Source organism: Frieseomelitta varia, unplaced genomic scaffold, assembly GCF_011392965.1.
Source record: "Frieseomelitta varia isolate USP_RPSP 00005682 unplaced genomic scaffold, Fvar_1.2 scaffold_459, whole genome shotgun sequence".
Classification (NCBI taxonomy): domain Eukaryota; kingdom Metazoa; phylum Arthropoda; class Insecta; order Hymenoptera; family Apidae; genus Frieseomelitta; species Frieseomelitta varia.
The window spans coordinates 461,411-478,525 of record NW_025110211.1 but is presented as its reverse complement, the minus strand read 5'-3'; the positions used below and the strand labels follow the sequence as shown (position 1 = coordinate 478,525).

Here is a 17,115-nt window from a genome sequence, read left to right as displayed (position 1 = left end):
TAATCGCTTTAAACTGGCTTTATTACATTGTTCTATCATTGGGCGATGAAATTGAATATGATATTTTAAAGCTGTATCTTAAATTTCTTTCTTTCCAGTTTGTTGCATCTTACGTAAGCGTAAAGTACAAAATTCTTTGAACACGACTAGTTTTGAGCTACGCAGTCGTGCCAATAGTACCTATTACGGTTTCACTGTTGAGTGTAAACAGAGCGCATCGATGCAATATTGAGTCATGGAATAATGATCGACAGCAACGTGAACGATCATTATAATAGCAGACATTGCGATTGCTCTGCGATGATGAAACTATTACTTGATTCTTCGAATGACAGTCGATTAATATTTCTAGAGTAGGTGAATGTTATCCTCTTTCTTCTCTGTTATTTCGTTAAGCAACCTTTTTTGGTAGCGGAGGCGCGACCACAGATATTAAGATACGATATTTGGATTATGTTCGCCGATGAATCATGAATTCACATGCACGCAGAATAAAGTATTCCCTTGGAACGTTGTATTTGCATATCAACCCCCAGTGCTAAGAATAGAGTTCTAAAAATATATTCGATGCTTCTGTCTTTCGATAATCCATGTAGGAATGTGAAATTTTACTTCCAATTTATTATCAATGTCAAATTTTAAATATTATGCATATGTCGGTGGCCAAAAAAAATTTGTTTAATACAGAGTTTCAGATTTAAATCATCAATAACATTTTGTTATATTTGAATTAGAAATATACTATTTAGTGCTGAAAGCTAGAGTCGTATATTAATGTCGTACATGGTAATTACTCCATTAATATTTATATTCCAAGTCAGTGATTGCAGAGCTGAACTTTGTTCAAATCTTAAACAGATGGAATCATTACATATTGTTTCGTTACACGATATTTTTATGAGTTTGATAATGATTAAATAAAATAATAAAAATAAAATAATAAAATCACATAGATTTTTTTATAAGTCTCACGAAGACTCACTTGTGATCTGCTGACCGATTTTGTTAAAACACGTTCTCATCTCTCGCCACAATATTCCTTAAAAGTATTGTCCCTGATTCCGAACTCCGTCTTTTTATTGACAAGGGAATCCTTTAGCCTCACTCCTATTCTGCTCAATTTTACTTAGATATCTATGTATAATTTTTACATGGAAAGTGTCGATCGACAGAATATATTAACAAGTTAAAAAAATGGATGTCATGTATTTCAACTTTACATTTCTCTTCCAATACTTCTCTCTCAATACTTGCTATCTTTTCCTATTTTTCTTTTTTTTTCAGGTAAGATCTCTAATAACATATCAATTTAGACAATTAAGTCTATAGAAGAGATTACTGGTCACCGATTGGATCCAGCTTGATCTCATCACTACCGATAGTTCGGGTGCGCTTCGTGCTGCTCCGGTGATCTTCGTCTCCCACTGGGAGCACCCCAGCGGTTGGCAGATCCGTCAGAAAGTGCTCGACGGACGGACAGTATTGTGAGCGCTGGCCACGGCAGCATGCGCGGGAATTTGGTTTGCCGCTTGTTCCTCGATTTTCCACGCTGTGACACTTTGCTTGTCACTTGACAATTTGTTTAACGACGAGTACAGCGGTTCCTCTTCTTGTTGTCACCTGTGCGTTTGTATTCGCAATCGAAACGACAAGACTATCGAAGAATTGTTGCACTTGATCTATCCACGGATTTAAGAGCAGCGGTCATTGGAATACTGATAGGAATCAGGTGAATGTAAACACGGCTCTTTCTTTTTTTCACCTGCCGACTCTCACTCTCTGCTGAACTCCAGACAAATCTTACTTCACGCTATTCTCTTTCATCGCTCACCATGATTTTAAAACGTGCGCACTTTCCTAGAGAAGGCTGGCCGCTCCGTCGAATCGCTTTTTCCTCCGAGGATGTTACGAGACTAGCATTGTCAGCCTCTTACGTAATTTGCCGTGCACGAGCACCGATGGGAATCTTCCCAGTATATAAGACACGTTTCTAGTCCACGCTTCTCTTTTTTTTTTCTTTTTTTCGTTTGATTATAGCAGATGGATTTTTTTACACACTTGCGTATTAATTTGCAATTAAATTATTAATTGATATGATTTATGAATATAATTTGTAAACAAGAAAGCAGAAAATGCAATTTATTTTTCTTCAGTTTCGGAGAAGAGCGGCCAAAGATTCTCTATTCTGGGATTCTAAATGACCTAAACTGTTCTTGCTTAGATCAAACCACTCTTTGCTTAGAGTTTCGAGTAGTACATTTTAATTTAAACACCATCTTCATTGTCGTTCTGTAAAAATAATTCTTTCTTTTAGAGGGAAATTGAATGAAGAGATACGTGTCACACGTAAAGTTGCCGCGCTTATTATTTTGCCTCAAAATGGCGACGTCCTTGTCGAGGTCACGTGTTCATCGCATTACACGCATACCGCCTACGAGTGTCCACCTGTTCTCCGATCGCTCTATTTATCTGTCACTTTTCGTTCTTCGGCCACGCATTTAAATCACCGGCGACATGTCGCGCGGTGATTTAAACGCCATCCACCGAACAATCGCATTCGTTGCTCGATTCACGATCGGTGCAATTTAAGACTCACATCTCCTTTACTACTTGTATTTACCACCCGTGTGATTTTCGACTTTTATCGGTGACACTGTTGATTTTCCATTTAGAAATTTAACAAAGACTTTCGAGAAACATTTATAATTCATGACACTTAATAATCATTGATTGTAAATCCTTTAAGGGGACAGGACAGTTTGATGGGCTTAAAAATTACGAATACTTTGGAGGGTTAGTAATTTTTCGAAATTGTTAAAAATTAAATTAAAAAATATTCGATCCCTAGTAAATGTTACACTAAAGATACGTACCAAGTTTTACAGTAATCGGTTGATTAGACTCGGAGATATCTTGCACACCGTTTCTAAAAACCTAGTTTCAAGAAAAACGCGTTTAAAGTTTCAGAACGTCATTTTTTATGTTTTCCTCTACTTACTTTTTTTACTTATATATCGCGACTCACAATTCTTACAATTCACAACTAAATTGAATCCAAGTCCCCTAATATTCGATTCACCAAAAGTAATATTTGAATCGCACGATTTACACTTTATAATACTGCTTGAAGTTGTAAACAGTGATACAAATACAATTTATTCTGTATCCGCGGATTTATTATTATATCCCCAAAATAAGTCGTTTTAAAGGCCAGGACCTTTTGTATCTTATTTCTAAGATTTCAAACTACTATTTAAAACAAACAAAAAAAATCGATTTTTTGAAAATTTCAAACTGTCCTGACCCCTTAAATTAATTTTTTTCTTTTTACTTTTGAAGGACGCAAGAGAGAAACGATATTGTACAGTATTGTATTGAAATAATGTCGATGGAATGTTTCACGATGGAAGCCGAGAAACTTCATCTCGTTCGCAGTGACAACGGAGCAGAAAAACGTCCTCCGCGATGGACAGTTTTCACTTGGTTTAGCCGCAGTGTGACACATACCTGACGTCACACGCATATCCAATGAGAAGAGACCGACACGGTCGTATATAGAATCGTCGTTGGTGCGTGATGTCAATGCGAATTGCACTTGTTTTTTTCGTTTCTATCTCTCGACTGACGTTGTCTCTTCATTTACAAGACTTCTCTAGGCTGCCTCTTTTCCTTCTCTCTCTCTCTCTCCCTTTAATCGTCGCTAGTCGGGACATCGGTGCGTACCGGTTCGAGGTAGCCGATTATTTTCTCTGGTAGCCGTCATTTGCTCTAAGACGGCACATTATAAGCCTAGATTCTAGGGGAGGAAAAATCGAGATACTTACGTACCTGTTCCAGCCAGGACAGGGAGAGCTCGTGCGTAATTCCAACCGCAAGGACGCAAGTGTTCAATGGCGTAGGCTAAAACTTTCCTTCGATCTTTCTTCATTAATTGCAATCCCACTTTCGGAACGAACGGTTTCGATATCCATTGTTAACGTTTGACCGATATATTCTCGATATACACGAAGAATTACACGAGCTACAATGATCCTCTAAATCGTAATCTTTCATTTTTAAAAATCATCCGTAACTTAACAAATTCTTTTATATATATATATCTCGAATAGATAGAAAAATTTTCTTAACGATTCTCATTTTATAATCGAGAGGTATTTATTTTTACGTTGCTTTGTCAATTCGTTCTTGGACCAAAGGGTTAAACAATATACGCCACTGTCGTCGGAAACTGGTCGTACGTGGCGCACGCGTGTCTTTAACCATCTCGATATCGTATCGCAGCCCATATCGAGGTGGTCGTGACCACAAACCCGCGTGCCACTGCGGCCTTCGACTTCCATGCAGAAAGAGCGTCCTGATGAATTATTATGCCCTGCTTATACACGTATACACGCTTGCTGGACATACGCGGCCACGATTACGCTAGAAGTGTCAAATAGCCTGCATCTTTGATGACATCGGTCGCATCTGTCACCTCTTGTATATCCTGATTGTTCCAACGATTCTCTGAATCGCCAAACTCCAGACCATTTTAGCTGTTTGATTATCTTCTATTTTCTCTTACGAATGGATAAACTCTACTCTTTCATACGAGACATCGAAAGGGAATATTGAAACGTATTGTTATACGTGTTCATAAAAATTCAAAAATTCACAATAAATTTCATATAACATTTTTTTTTTTTTCTTTTGGCCCCTAGAATAAGCTCTCGCAGTTTGGCGGGAAAAACCTGGAACACCATGTATATGATATATGGTTTGTGGAAGAAATATATATATATATATATATATATATATTTTAGGGCAGACTTTTATTGGAAGCAACCCCCGAAACCAACAATTTCACTTCCTGCCACGACAGCCTCCAACAGCGTCACAGGATTCACCCAGCAGGTATGATCGAATGATGGAGGTGATTTCAACACGCCGATACGAGGCTCGTCCACCGCCAGCGAGCCATCCGCCGATTCTCGTGAGTATATCTTCTCGTCTTTGTACTTTATAAATGTACGAATCATTTATTCCCGTGCTCTTCTACACATACAGTCGAAGAAACGAGTTTAACCATGCGACTTCTATTTTTTCCCTGTCTTTTCTTTTGCAGATCGACCCTGAGAATTCTGTAGCTTTGGTCAAAGAAGGTAATTTCTCGGACGTGATCGTCATGCATTGTTTGTTCGTGATGCGGACGTTCGAGTCGTGATTCAAATAACTAGATAACGAGATAAGAAGGTAGGCGTGTCGCGCGGAAACCGAGGTCTGGCAAATATTTAGCGTGTTAACGCATCAACGAAGGTTCCTCTTATTCTTGCTCGACGTCGCGAAACGGATCTGCAATGATCTGCAATCATCGACTTCTCTCTTTTTACCTCTCTAGTCGCCTATCTATTTGTTCTGTCAGAAAGATTGGTTTTGTCGCAATAACGCTAGCGTTACGCGGTGCACGTACGGTCCAAGTTGGGACAACACTCGCTTCCGCTTTCAGAGGAATGGGAAACTCGAAAGAAGAAGGAGATAACGACCACCAGGCAGATCGAGACGAGAGTGAAGCGACAGGTCGTGCTCGAGGATGGCGAGGTCGTGGTCGATTCAGGGCCCTTGGTCACCACGAATACTACCGAGGACATCGAGCAACAGGAACACACCACGCAAGAAGTAAGACCATCTCGAATGACTCAAGCTCGCGATAAAACCTTTCGGATTACTGCCATTTTACCGATGTTTCTTCTCAGAGACGAACAACCGGCGACCAACCGCAAGAAGTTGAATGGCCAACAGGTGGAAGACGGTCTGCCGATGGCGGTAGCATAGTTCAGAAGGAATTGAACGAGACGGTGGTGAGGAGTCGCGAGGAGATTGAGGAGAGACTGGAAACAGAAGATCGTCGACAACTGGGAGATATCTCGGACGAGGTATATCTACACCGCGACACACCCACACCTAAATTCCACCTGCGCGTGCCGTGATCGCCGGCGTGTGTACACGTTCTTTTTCTCTCCTTCTTGATCGCCGCGAAAAGGTCAGCCTCTCGCCTCACGCCAAGGTTCATCCCACGACGTATCCACGATGATTCTTCGTGGAACACAAATACGGTCCTCGTTTTTGACCAGCTTCCTTTCCCGGTATGAAAACATTTCGGATTTCGGATCGACCCGATACACACGCGGACTCTGTTTAATTTGGCCAAGGCCATCTTGCGAGACGTGACACGCTGTTCAACTCGGCTGAACGTTTCTATTTGTTCTACTAAATTTGCAAATGACGACTTCTTTCAAAGTGTGTCGTACTTTCTCCTAGAGAGAAATGCTGTTTAACGTCATAATTGATTTTACGAACGTGACAAGCAGAGAGGTGAAAAAAAGTATGCAGTATGATTAGATTAAGGACAGTTTGACGAGCCTAAAAATTAGATTTGTTGAAAATTTCAAACTGTCCTAACCCCTTAAGTGTGTCAACACAGAGTTTCTCAACACTAAACAAAACGTTTGTAGACTTATGTTTCACTTGGATATCCAGTGAAAAAGTTCTGCATGTAACGATTATCTAATTTACATTTGCATTTCGCATCTTTGTCAACTTTCGACTCGTATTTGCACACGACAATTCACATCAATGTCTGCGTCACTCCTTGCTAAAGAGCGAATTTCTCCGACGATCGACGAAACCATAAATTTGTAATTCTTCCGCTTGCCTGTCAAACGTCTTCAAAGGGTATCCGTGAACGCTTGTCAACGGATGATTAATGAGACCAGAGCGGAAAGAGACGAACACGGAAGGAAGCGGCTGTGCATCGAGAGAAGATATGCAACAGGTCTATCGTGTGCCCGATCATATTTGTCACGCTGCTCATCATAAATCCATCCTAGTCGAACAGACGGAATATTCTCACAAAATTTTGAGAGAATTGAGCCGAAAGCTGTTACAAAGTTTCTACAGAAATGGTACTCTGGTACCTGAAAATACGCCTGAAAATTGAAAGCATCGGTCGTGAGACGGAACTTCTTCATGGCACAGTAACATTTCGCGTAATCATCGTTGCACGAGCAAAACGAGATGGAATCTAGTTGGAACGAAAGTGGAAGATCCTCTCCGGAGTCGATCGAGCGTGCAACGAGGCTTGCTAGTTGCGATAGTGGAGGAAATATCTGGTTGGTGGGGGGCTGGCTTCTGGATTGCAAAAGCCAGGCAACAGGTATATACGCGTTCGCGCTTGAACGATTCAGAAACGAAGAGGTCGAATTGTTCTGGATGAAGACGAACGAAAGGAAAGAGAGGCAGAACGACGACGCGAAGTAGGGAGAGACACACACGGAGCGGAGAGAAGAGCTGAGAGAGAGCAAGAGAAAGGACGAAGGAAAGACAGGTCAGAAGAGCAACGAAGAGAGAGAAGACTCGTCGAGAAGTGGAAGTCGATGATCTCTCGAGTTTGCTCTCCCTTCACCGAATGGCGACGAACGAGCCGAGATGGAACGATCGCAGTCACAGCAGCTGTTCCGCGCTCGACTATCTTCGATGTTTCTATCTGGCCGCGGCCGACACACGTTTCACTCGTTACTCTCTTCGTTCTGATCCGTTTACCGAACGATTACTGGGATATTACGTGATCTTACAACGGTGATAACCTTGCCATTGTCATCTTCGTTTGACAGAGTGCCGGTACGACGGCCACCTCTGGATACACGATTCCTCGTGGATCCTTCGCCGGTATTTTATGAAACAGTGATAACAAAAACAATAACCAGTGTCTATAAAATGGATCGTTGTATTTCAAGCTACATCCACAGGTTATTTTTATATTATTTATAATATGAAATTTTTCAAGTGCATACAGTATAAAATTGATGTGTAAAAATTGCTTTCAGTCTTCTCTCGTTTGCTGCTTTTTCTTTAATTTACGTATCAAAGATAAAGAACGTCCTTGCGAGTCGTCCGGTGATCTACGTGTAAAGTGAACTCGTGTACTTTCGCGCAAAAAGAATAAACTCGACGATCTCTATTAATCTCGAAGGTCATTTAAGGTCGTGCATTTCAATTTCTTTTGAAACGATCGATAATATTCAGACTAAGAGAGATGTTTACACGAGTGTCGGATTTAAAAAACAACCTACCCTATCGTTAATTGATAGTGACCTTTAATAACCTCGACTAATGCAGGCTATTCTACTACCTTTCTTGAATCGATGACAGTCTTTAAATATCTTAAATGAAGTATCCTTCGATACAAACAAGTGTCGTTCGCTGCGTGATATCTGTGTTTAAAACATTTTATTTCTCGTTCTCATTCTCTATATCATTTATATTTAGTCATTCAGGCCATATGTAAATGTTGGAACGTCTCATGGATATTTAACACAAATCGAATGCTCTTCATTGCCTCTGTTTTCCAATTGTTTTATGACGAATAAGTTTGTAAATAATAAATAAATATCGCAATATGTAAGATATTAATTCCTTGCGCTGGCAACTGGTTCGCGGACCATAACGAGTGACCGAACCGTATACAATAATTTGTCGCTTTCTTCTTCTTTTGAACTCGTTGGTACGATATCACTAGATTAGAAATTATTAAGAAGTAACAGACTTATCATTTGTTTCGCCTGGGTTACATTTAAATATAATTAAAACTGAGATTATATTATAAATTAATTATATTATATCAAATATAATATAATTAAAACTGAGATTATATTATAAATTAATTATATTATATCAAATATAATATAATTAAAACTGAGATTATATTATAAATTAATTATATTATATGAAATATTATAAATTAATTATATTATATGAAATATTATAAATTAATTATATTATATGAAATATAATGTAATTAAAACTGAAATTAATTGTACTTGAAACTAAGAAAATGTTGCAATTTTGGGACAAAAAATTCTCGATGCGCGTCACTCCAGCGCAACATGTTAAATGTAATAACATTTCTTAATAAATGTAGCGAGTAGCCTAACGAGGATAAAATTTTACTTAGTTCAGGACGTCGTTTTACATTTGTTTGTCACGGATGTCGAGTGTCGTGACCTTCGTCGTTAGAAACACCTTTCTTTCCACTTGTTCGCAAAGGTTTCGCGTGCGAGAGCCAGACGATCCGGTTTATCGCGGGCGAGATTTCGGGACGCGAGGTGATTCCCGACAGATAATAACTGGCCGGGCCGTCCTAACTGGCTAAACGGTGACTCGTCTGGTTTCAGGCATACCAGAAGGCTGTAAGAAATAACCGGGGCGATCTGAGAGTGGCCCTCGCCGAATCTTCCAAGCAGTTGGCGTCTCAAACGGGTCCCAGGGTCGTCCAGCACACGACCAAGTCGAACAAGGTGATCGACACGGAGAAAACCTTGGAGAAAAAGGAGCTTAAACACGATGGTTTGATAGTTACCGAGAGGAAACGAACGGTCGAGCACGAGGAGGTTTGTCCCTTCAAATGTCAGAAACAATTGGTCAGAAATAAATGGCACATTTGGCAGTTCACATATTTAATTTGAAATGCCATCCAGAAATTGCTGAATTTTGTTTCACTTTATTCTCTTATACTTGTAACAGTAAAATATTTGCTGCTTCTCGATAGTTCCAGATCCTTCGATTTTTGAGAAGATTTTATCAATCTTCAATTATAGTAACCTGAGTGTTTCGATCTCAATTTCAGATTAAGGACGACGAGGTCCCTGACGACGGATGTGATGTAGATGGTGACGACGCGTCAGAAAAGAAGAAGGAAAGCTCGCATAGATTCGTGAAAAAGAGGGACGAGGACGTGGTCGATTATATCTCGGGTGGCGAGAGGATCGCCCGTGAAATGCGCTACGTCGCAGAGACCACCGAGGGAGAACGAATCGGAGATTGGACACCATCACCTACAGCCATGCGAACTACACGTTTCCATAAGCATTCTGGTACCCCTTTTTCTTTATTCTCAATCTTAGAAAAACTTTCGAAAAAAGCTACACTTCAAAATTCTGCGCGTTTCGTTACATGTATACAGAATATGTTATTATGTATTATGATTAAGATTGGACGATTATTACAGGTTTCCCTGCAGAGAGCTTCCCAGCTCGGAAGGACGTTCTAACAAAGAAACCACTGGACTTTGAAGAGGAAGATGAAGCGAGAAAGTTTGAAACGTCCAAGTGGTTGGAGAGCCATTTTGGTAGCGAGTCGCGTTCTTCTCATGGGTCCATCGATGCTGAAGATTCCCCTCTTCCAACTAGCGCGAACACGAGCTATATTAATATCACTATGAAATCTTGCAGTCCCAAAGAGCGGGATTATCAGACTGCTAGCTCCAATCGACATCAACGGCGCAGTACCGGTCGTGATTCAATATCACCCTCGGGATATTTTCACGGAATAAGCGAGTGGTCTGAGAGATACCAAGGGAGAGGTATCAAACTATATTTCACCCAAAAATAATCTTTGATAGATACTGAATTTGCAATATTTTATGCTATTTATAACATTATTAAATATTTCTATATTATCCAGAGAGACAGAATCAATTGAGAACAAGCTCGCCGCAATACGTGGAGACAGTTCGCACAAACGGTCATGCTCACGATCACTCGAAAAATCAAGTCGACTCGACGTACTCGAAAACTTACGAGTCGGTTCTTCGTCGTGAACATCAGGAATCGTTCGATCGAACGTGTACACCATCTCCGCCTGTTCGACGAAGATCGAAAGAACAAGTATACATTCTTATGATTCTTATCTATTATACGTGCCAGCTATGCTCTTGCACTGCACCGTATGGGTACACTGATTTTGATTTTAGTGGACAACGAGGTCTGAAGAGAAGGCCAATGTAAACGACTCGATACCAGGCCGAACTTCTAGCCCAGTTCACGTCGTGCAGAGAACCTGGGAGAGTCGCAATCGAAATGTCCAAGAGCAAACAGTCGAGCAAGACAATCGGAAAAAATCAACATCGAGATCGCGGTCGACGTCGCCGTTGCCAGAATCGAATTTCCGCAACAGTAAGAAGTCAATCGAGTTTGCCACATCAACTCCTGTTCGTACCGAAAAGAGTAAATACCAAAAATACTTGATATGAATATTTTGTTTTTAAAAAGACAATATTTCAGATAGGTATATACGCGTGTATGTTGTAAATGTTCAAGGTTCAGGACACTCGAAATACAAGATCGGAGAGTCGTTCAGGAAATTAGTTGGGAAACTGCGTTCCGCCAGCAGTGAAAGGAAGAACAAGCGGTCTAACAGCAGCTCGATTTCTCAACTGACACAGACCGACGACAGTGGACCAACCTACATGCAGTACAACGTGATCGACAAGAACATTCCTCTGGTGAACGAAAGGGACATGGAGGAGAAACCTCCCGAAAGACCACCAAGGAGCCACGCTGGGACAAATAACAATGCGAGCAAGATCTCCAAGATGGTTAAAACAAGTTCCCACGTGGCTCAAGAGCAATGGCAACGCAGCGAGTCGACGCCCCCGTTGCACAGGTATTACCTCGGCGAGGATCCCTTCGGAGGAAGCATTTACGGCCGCGAGAAAGGATACAGAGATGTAAGAAGATCTGGGAAGCCGCGCGGTAGAACCGTCGCTGAAACTGAATACAGGTAACTAAGCCAAGCAATAATAAAGAGCAACATTAAACTATGCTAATTGATGCGTATATGCGTTAGTTAATCGTTAAAAGTAAGAGCAGCGGTATCGTATTGCCTGACTACGAATGAAAGGCGTAATCGTATAAGCGTCGAAAGACATTCCAGTAAGCTGATACAGATTTACGTAATCGAACCTGCAAAACGGTGTGCTTCGTTGCTTGTTAAATTGTACATGTATATATATATAATAAGTGCACATTTCACGACGAAATGTTGCTCGCTTCGGATGGTGTGGGTGAAGGCTGCATGAAAGGGAGTTTGAAGCATGTCTCTATGCCGCTATGTAGTTTCGTATGGGCTCGCCAGCCATCACGAAGAACGATTCCTCCGCAGTCAATTGTCGAACCGACGCGTTTCAGCGTCTCGTCCAGTTCACTCGGCAGGTTTAGCAAGTCAACCGGTCGGCTAACCAACGATTACGAGCGAGAGGAACAGTTGAGGAGCACGCAAACTCTGCCGAGGAACCTGCACACCGGTGGACAATACGCACGGTCGCAGACCCTATCCAGACGCCAGCAACCGGTCCCTAGCGCGATCAAATTGGGAACGTCGCACGGCAACGTCCCATTATCGACGAACCAGCCGCGTCAGTACGGAAGTATGATCAATATTTCCATCAAGAATACGGTCATGTCGCCGAAGGTGGCGGCATTGCAAAGCAACGTTCAACCGCCGGTCAAGCCCGAACGAAGTTACAGATCCTCGTTGTCACGTAGCAAGAGCTTTAACGTCGAGGCTGACAGAAACGGCATCGACACACCACCTCCCAGGATACCGTATACATCCAACTTGCAACTGAACAGATTAAACGAAACACCTCCGTTGAAGAGTCCAGGCATTTTGGCCAGTATCAATCGTAGCAACAGGGATTTGTTGAAGAACAGCAGACACGAGTATTAATCAAGTCTTCATTAAGTCGTTCAGTTAGGCACTTTTTAATAGTTTTATAATAACTGTTTTTTTTTTTTTTTTTTTTTTTTTTTTTCTTTAAATACGGTTGAAGTGGAATCCATTACGGATTAGCGGGTATTAGTTATTACGTATAAGTAGTTTATGGTTTATGATTTTTTTTTTTTTTTTTTGTATAGTGCGAAGTGATATTGATATTGATATTATCCATATCGATCGTGAGAGGTGGGCTTGTTTTGTATAAATCAATGAAGTTTTGTTCCAATAGTTTCAGACAGGTTTTTATTACAACACAACTCACGCGAGACTTACTTAATCTTCTTTTCGCTCACATATTCAATTACAATCCAAGATTACATATCAGATTAGTAGAGGGGTATGAGATAGAGATAGCGATTCGTTATTAGGTATACGTGATTAAATGTTACATCCACGTTTTAAGATATAAAATTACAATTTATCCAGATTAATTGCATTTATTTCGACAGAAGGTGTGTATATATCAAGTAATACATATAAATTTCTTCGAAATAGTGTGAAAAGTGACGTAGATGTTAAGTAAATATTATATATTATCATTGATTAATCTATTCTTAGCAACTCTCCAACAAAAATTGGAAGATTTTTAGTAGTTTTAGTTTTGAAAATGTTCATATTTACTTCGATTTTTTCTTTTTATTTGTGCCATTTTTTCGACACAGTTTTCGATGCTTTTTAACAGCAAGTATTAAAAGAATAGCATTTACGACATAAAGACTAACACAGACTACGCAGATATTGCTTAATTTGTACAAAATGTATGCCAGGTAAATCGTGCCAAGGTTCGCACAAATTCCTAATGTTACGACAAGGGCTGATGTCATACGTCTATTCGATATACCTAAAAAATTTATTAAAATGTTGATAAAAAGAAAACACAATGTTTTATCCCCCTCTCTTCATACTCCCCAAAATAATAATTTTACTACAATAAACGAAAATTTATTGAGATACAGTAAATACAATACATACTCAGTATTGTGGCCAGAACATAAAATATTAATCCATATACAGGATTTGGTGCATATAAAAGAGACGTTTCTGGAATTATTCCAAAACCTTTTCCATATCTGTAATAAAGTTAATTGCTTGCTAAACCATATACTGTTAAAAATAGATAATTAATTCATTAAATTGATAATTCTTAATTTGAGCTAAATTATCTTACAAAATTGTATGCATTACGTATCGCAAAAGAATTCAAAAGTCGATACAAACGCATGCGCAAGAATCATCAAGGCTAATCTCTATGTAGAACACTGTTTAATAGATAATCACAAATGGAAAACAATTTTAAACGCATAATATATTTATAGTTATGCATAATATCAATTTCTAAAATGTCACAAATTTGAAATTAAATAACACGTATTCGATAAAATATTTTCCATTTAATTGTAATCTTAGAAAACAGTTGCATCAATCAGAATACGGAACGCGCTATGAACAAGTTTTCTAGATATTCTTCGTGCACAAAATTGCACAAGCTTTATAGCATCAAGAAAATTATATTATGCATGTTTTGAAACCAAACGATTTATACTTACTCGGAAGAAAATGCTTTGGTACAGCTAACGTGCTCGCTGATATCGCACATTGCTTCGTATAAATCATCTTCCTTTTTTGCTAATTCCACGTAGTACGCATAGTAAGAACCAGCAAAACCTACGATACACGTTGTGATAATTCCAGCGTTTAATTTTTGCAAGGATTTTTTAATTGCAGTCATGGTTCAATTATATGAATACAGAGTAAAGTTAAACGTTATTTAAATACACTATTTTTGGAGAAAATTAACTGATCGAATTGTTCACACTTGGGAATTTTCTAAGCACTACGAGAGTAGAAATTAATATTCAGTGTGCAAGGAAATAACAAATGCGACGATCGATAGCCAAGCGACTGTGAAACAAAATGTAATATGGAACATTTATTGGTCGTTGATTCCACTTTAGTAGTCTAAATACTGAATAAAACATGATTTTATCTTACTACGAAATTATCTTTATTAGATAAAAGAGATGAGTCATCCAAACGTATAGAGTTTATCATATTTATTTATATGAGATTATAGTGGATTTTTCAGAAAGTCAAATTATTTCTGGTTAAAACGAAATTCAGATTAATTGGAATATTTTATTTTTTAAGATTTGTACAATCCTTACAAGATTTTTAAATACATTTTTTTTCAGAGATACTGATAGTTTATAACCTGTAGAATAAACAGATATTTCTTACGTATATCGCTCTTTTCTTTATTATTTTACACTGTTCATCTCGTACATCACTTTTAAGACTTATTAATAAAATTGTCACTAAGTTAGCTAAAAACAAAATGCTTCCATTCATAATTTATAAACAAGTGGTAACAAAAAATTTAAAGTGACGCAAGATCTCAGTGTAGGACAGTATCGTTAACCTATGTCTTAATTAGTGCTGCTTATAGAGTATATGAGTACATGTATAGGAATTTTGTCACAAGAAAAAAAAATGCAGATAATTCTAAATTAACTACATTATACACTAGCTTATAAAAAAGATAAGAAATGTAGATGATTATTAGAAATATACTATAGATATATGATAACCTCTTTATGTAGTTGGAATATTTAAATTTAATGGGACCTATTATAGTATTTTATTCCTGTGGAGCCATTGCTCTGGCTTGAGCTCTTACACGTTTTTCATACTCCAAACGATTTTGACTGTGACAAAAAAGAAAGTATACTTCATGATAACTGTAATAACTTCAAGTTCCAATTATACAAAGCAAATATATTACCAATATATTGTATATGCTTCTGCCTGAGCTGGATCTTTAACGTTAGGTTCATTTAATAAATCTTGTATACCAAGGAGGATTTGTTTAATTGTAATAGCAGGCCTCCAATCTTTCTCTTCATCCAACAATGATAAACACACTGTTCCTGAAGGATAAACATTTGGATGAAACAAAGGAGGTTCAAATTTACATTTTGGTGGACTGGAGGGATAGTCATCCTTGAAGATCATACGCAATTTGTACAATCCGCCTTCCCATGGTGTCTATAAAATTGAATGAAATTAAATTTATCAAATACACTACTGTTTAAATAATATAATGGAAATCAACGTATAGCAAAGACCAGCACTACACATCACTACTCACAGATTTCTTGCCTGGTATTGCACACTCCCAATTCATCAAGTTGAGTGTTCCATCTTGATTTTTAACTGGTCGTGCTACAAATCCCTATGAAAAAAAGCATTTAAATTGTCTCGATGGGCCCTGTACGCAAGAACATTAACGTTTATCCATAGTGTGTATATATGTATATATATGCACTCTACGTCTTCAGGATAATGCACGCGTTTTTAGTGTGAAAGATTAAGAGTTTCCAATTGTTCAACTATTTTACCGAAAAGGATTTTCGATCTCAATAACGGTTGTTTATGTCGAAATTATGCTATAAAATATGACGCTTATTTATCAACGATTTCGCTGAAACGAATAATCCAATGTGTCAGATCATCCAAAAGTAATATACATATTAATAATCGCAGTTGTAGAAAACAATGTATCAAAAGGATATCTTACAAAAGGATGGTCTTTCCTCCATGCCTTTCGCTCTTCCGCAAGTCTAGCAATCGCGATGCCTGACATTAATCTGCAACAAGTTTACCTTATATTAGCGTAACGTATTTCGGCGCGAAATATAATCGAGACGTGATGCACAAATGCGAATTACAACGTTACCACGACGCTTATCGACAGCAGTCCACAACTTTGAATTCTGGGCACTTTCTGCGCCGAAATATCATCAAATACTTAACCGCACAAGGGTGAAAGCGATTCTATTAGGGTGCGTGTTCAGAAAACCTATGGATTTGCAACCGTCTTTAGTGTTGTATGGATCTCAATGTGAATTCTTTTTCGCAAAGACAACATCTGTTACGGGAACCTCGGTCGATAAAAGAGATCGCTTGTCCTGGACAAATTCTGCAGAGCTAAACCAATCAAAATACACGTGTACATTTGTCCAGCCCGATGATTGGCTAATTAATTTTAATTTTATGTGTTTTTTAATCATTATGTTAATCAGGAGTTTTTTTATTAATTCACAAATATTATACGATATTTCTTTTTGAAGTATTTCTTATATAAACTACGATATCGCAAAATAAAGAATCATATCGTCAAAATAGAACGTTATAAACTATTCAGATTATATCAATGTATGATTGTACTGTATTAATATTTGACTCATCGCATTAATAATGAAGGTAAAGACATTAAGTATATATTCTTTAAGAGAAAACATACGTCATTATCTTTAATATTCAACTTTGTGTATATATGTAATTAAAACAATATACCTTCATTTATTCCGTTGCTTTATGTTCTCCTGTTCTTTACATCAAGTTCTTTATATATCATAATGGAAAAAACGAAGCATGACATGCATAGACGTGTGTAAACTGAATTATATGAATATCAAAAAGATTATACTGCTGTTAAGATTCAGTTATAATTATTCTGATAAA

General features: G+C 38.4%; 3 protein-coding genes across 4 annotated transcripts; 1 reads left to right on the top strand and 2 right to left on the bottom strand.

The window, feature by feature from the left end:
* The first annotated feature begins 1,488 nt into the window (after window positions 1–1,488).
* On the top strand, window positions 1,489–13,013 carry LOC122532547. 2 transcript variants are annotated; one of them, XM_043661382.1, is made up of 13 exons: window positions 1,489–1,729; window positions 3,340–3,569; window positions 4,803–4,972; window positions 5,105–5,141; window positions 5,486–5,655; window positions 5,733–5,912; window positions 9,210–9,425; window positions 9,662–9,908; window positions 10,043–10,396; window positions 10,498–10,700; window positions 10,787–11,039; window positions 11,133–11,595; window positions 12,003–13,013. In XM_043661382.1, exons 3-13 carry the CDS (start codon window positions 4,904–4,906, stop codon window positions 12,541–12,543), a joined length of 2,733 nt encoding a protein of 910 aa, XP_043517317.1. In that variant the 5' UTR covers window positions 1,489–1,729; window positions 3,340–3,569; window positions 4,803–4,903; the 3' UTR covers window positions 12,544–13,013. The 2 variants fall into 2 exon arrangements, with proteins under 2 accessions (XP_043517317.1, XP_043517316.1); XM_043661381.1 differs by lacking the exon at window positions 3,340–3,569.
* LOC122532552 (vitamin K epoxide reductase complex subunit 1-like protein 1) lies at window positions 12,807–14,572 on the bottom strand. The gene is made up of 3 exons (XM_043661392.1): window positions 14,139–14,572; window positions 13,564–13,661; window positions 12,807–13,432 (listed from the first exon to the last, which is right to left on the bottom strand). The coding sequence occupies exons 1-3, from the start codon at window positions 14,318–14,320 to the stop codon at window positions 13,209–13,211; spliced, it is 504 nt and encodes a 167-aa protein (XP_043517327.1). The 5' UTR covers window positions 14,321–14,572; the 3' UTR covers window positions 12,807–13,208.
* A 209-nt stretch (window positions 14,573–14,781) lies between these two features.
* On the bottom strand, window positions 14,782–16,488 carry LOC122532553 (SUMO-conjugating enzyme UBC9-B). Its single transcript, XM_043661393.1, has 5 exons — window positions 16,328–16,488; window positions 16,169–16,238; window positions 15,740–15,823; window positions 15,374–15,636; window positions 14,782–15,296 (listed from the first exon to the last, which is right to left on the bottom strand). Exons 2-5 carry the CDS (start codon window positions 16,232–16,234, stop codon window positions 15,230–15,232), a joined length of 480 nt encoding a protein of 159 aa, XP_043517328.1. The 5' UTR covers window positions 16,235–16,238; window positions 16,328–16,488; the 3' UTR covers window positions 14,782–15,229.
* Between the last annotated feature and the right edge of the window lie 627 nt (window positions 16,489–17,115).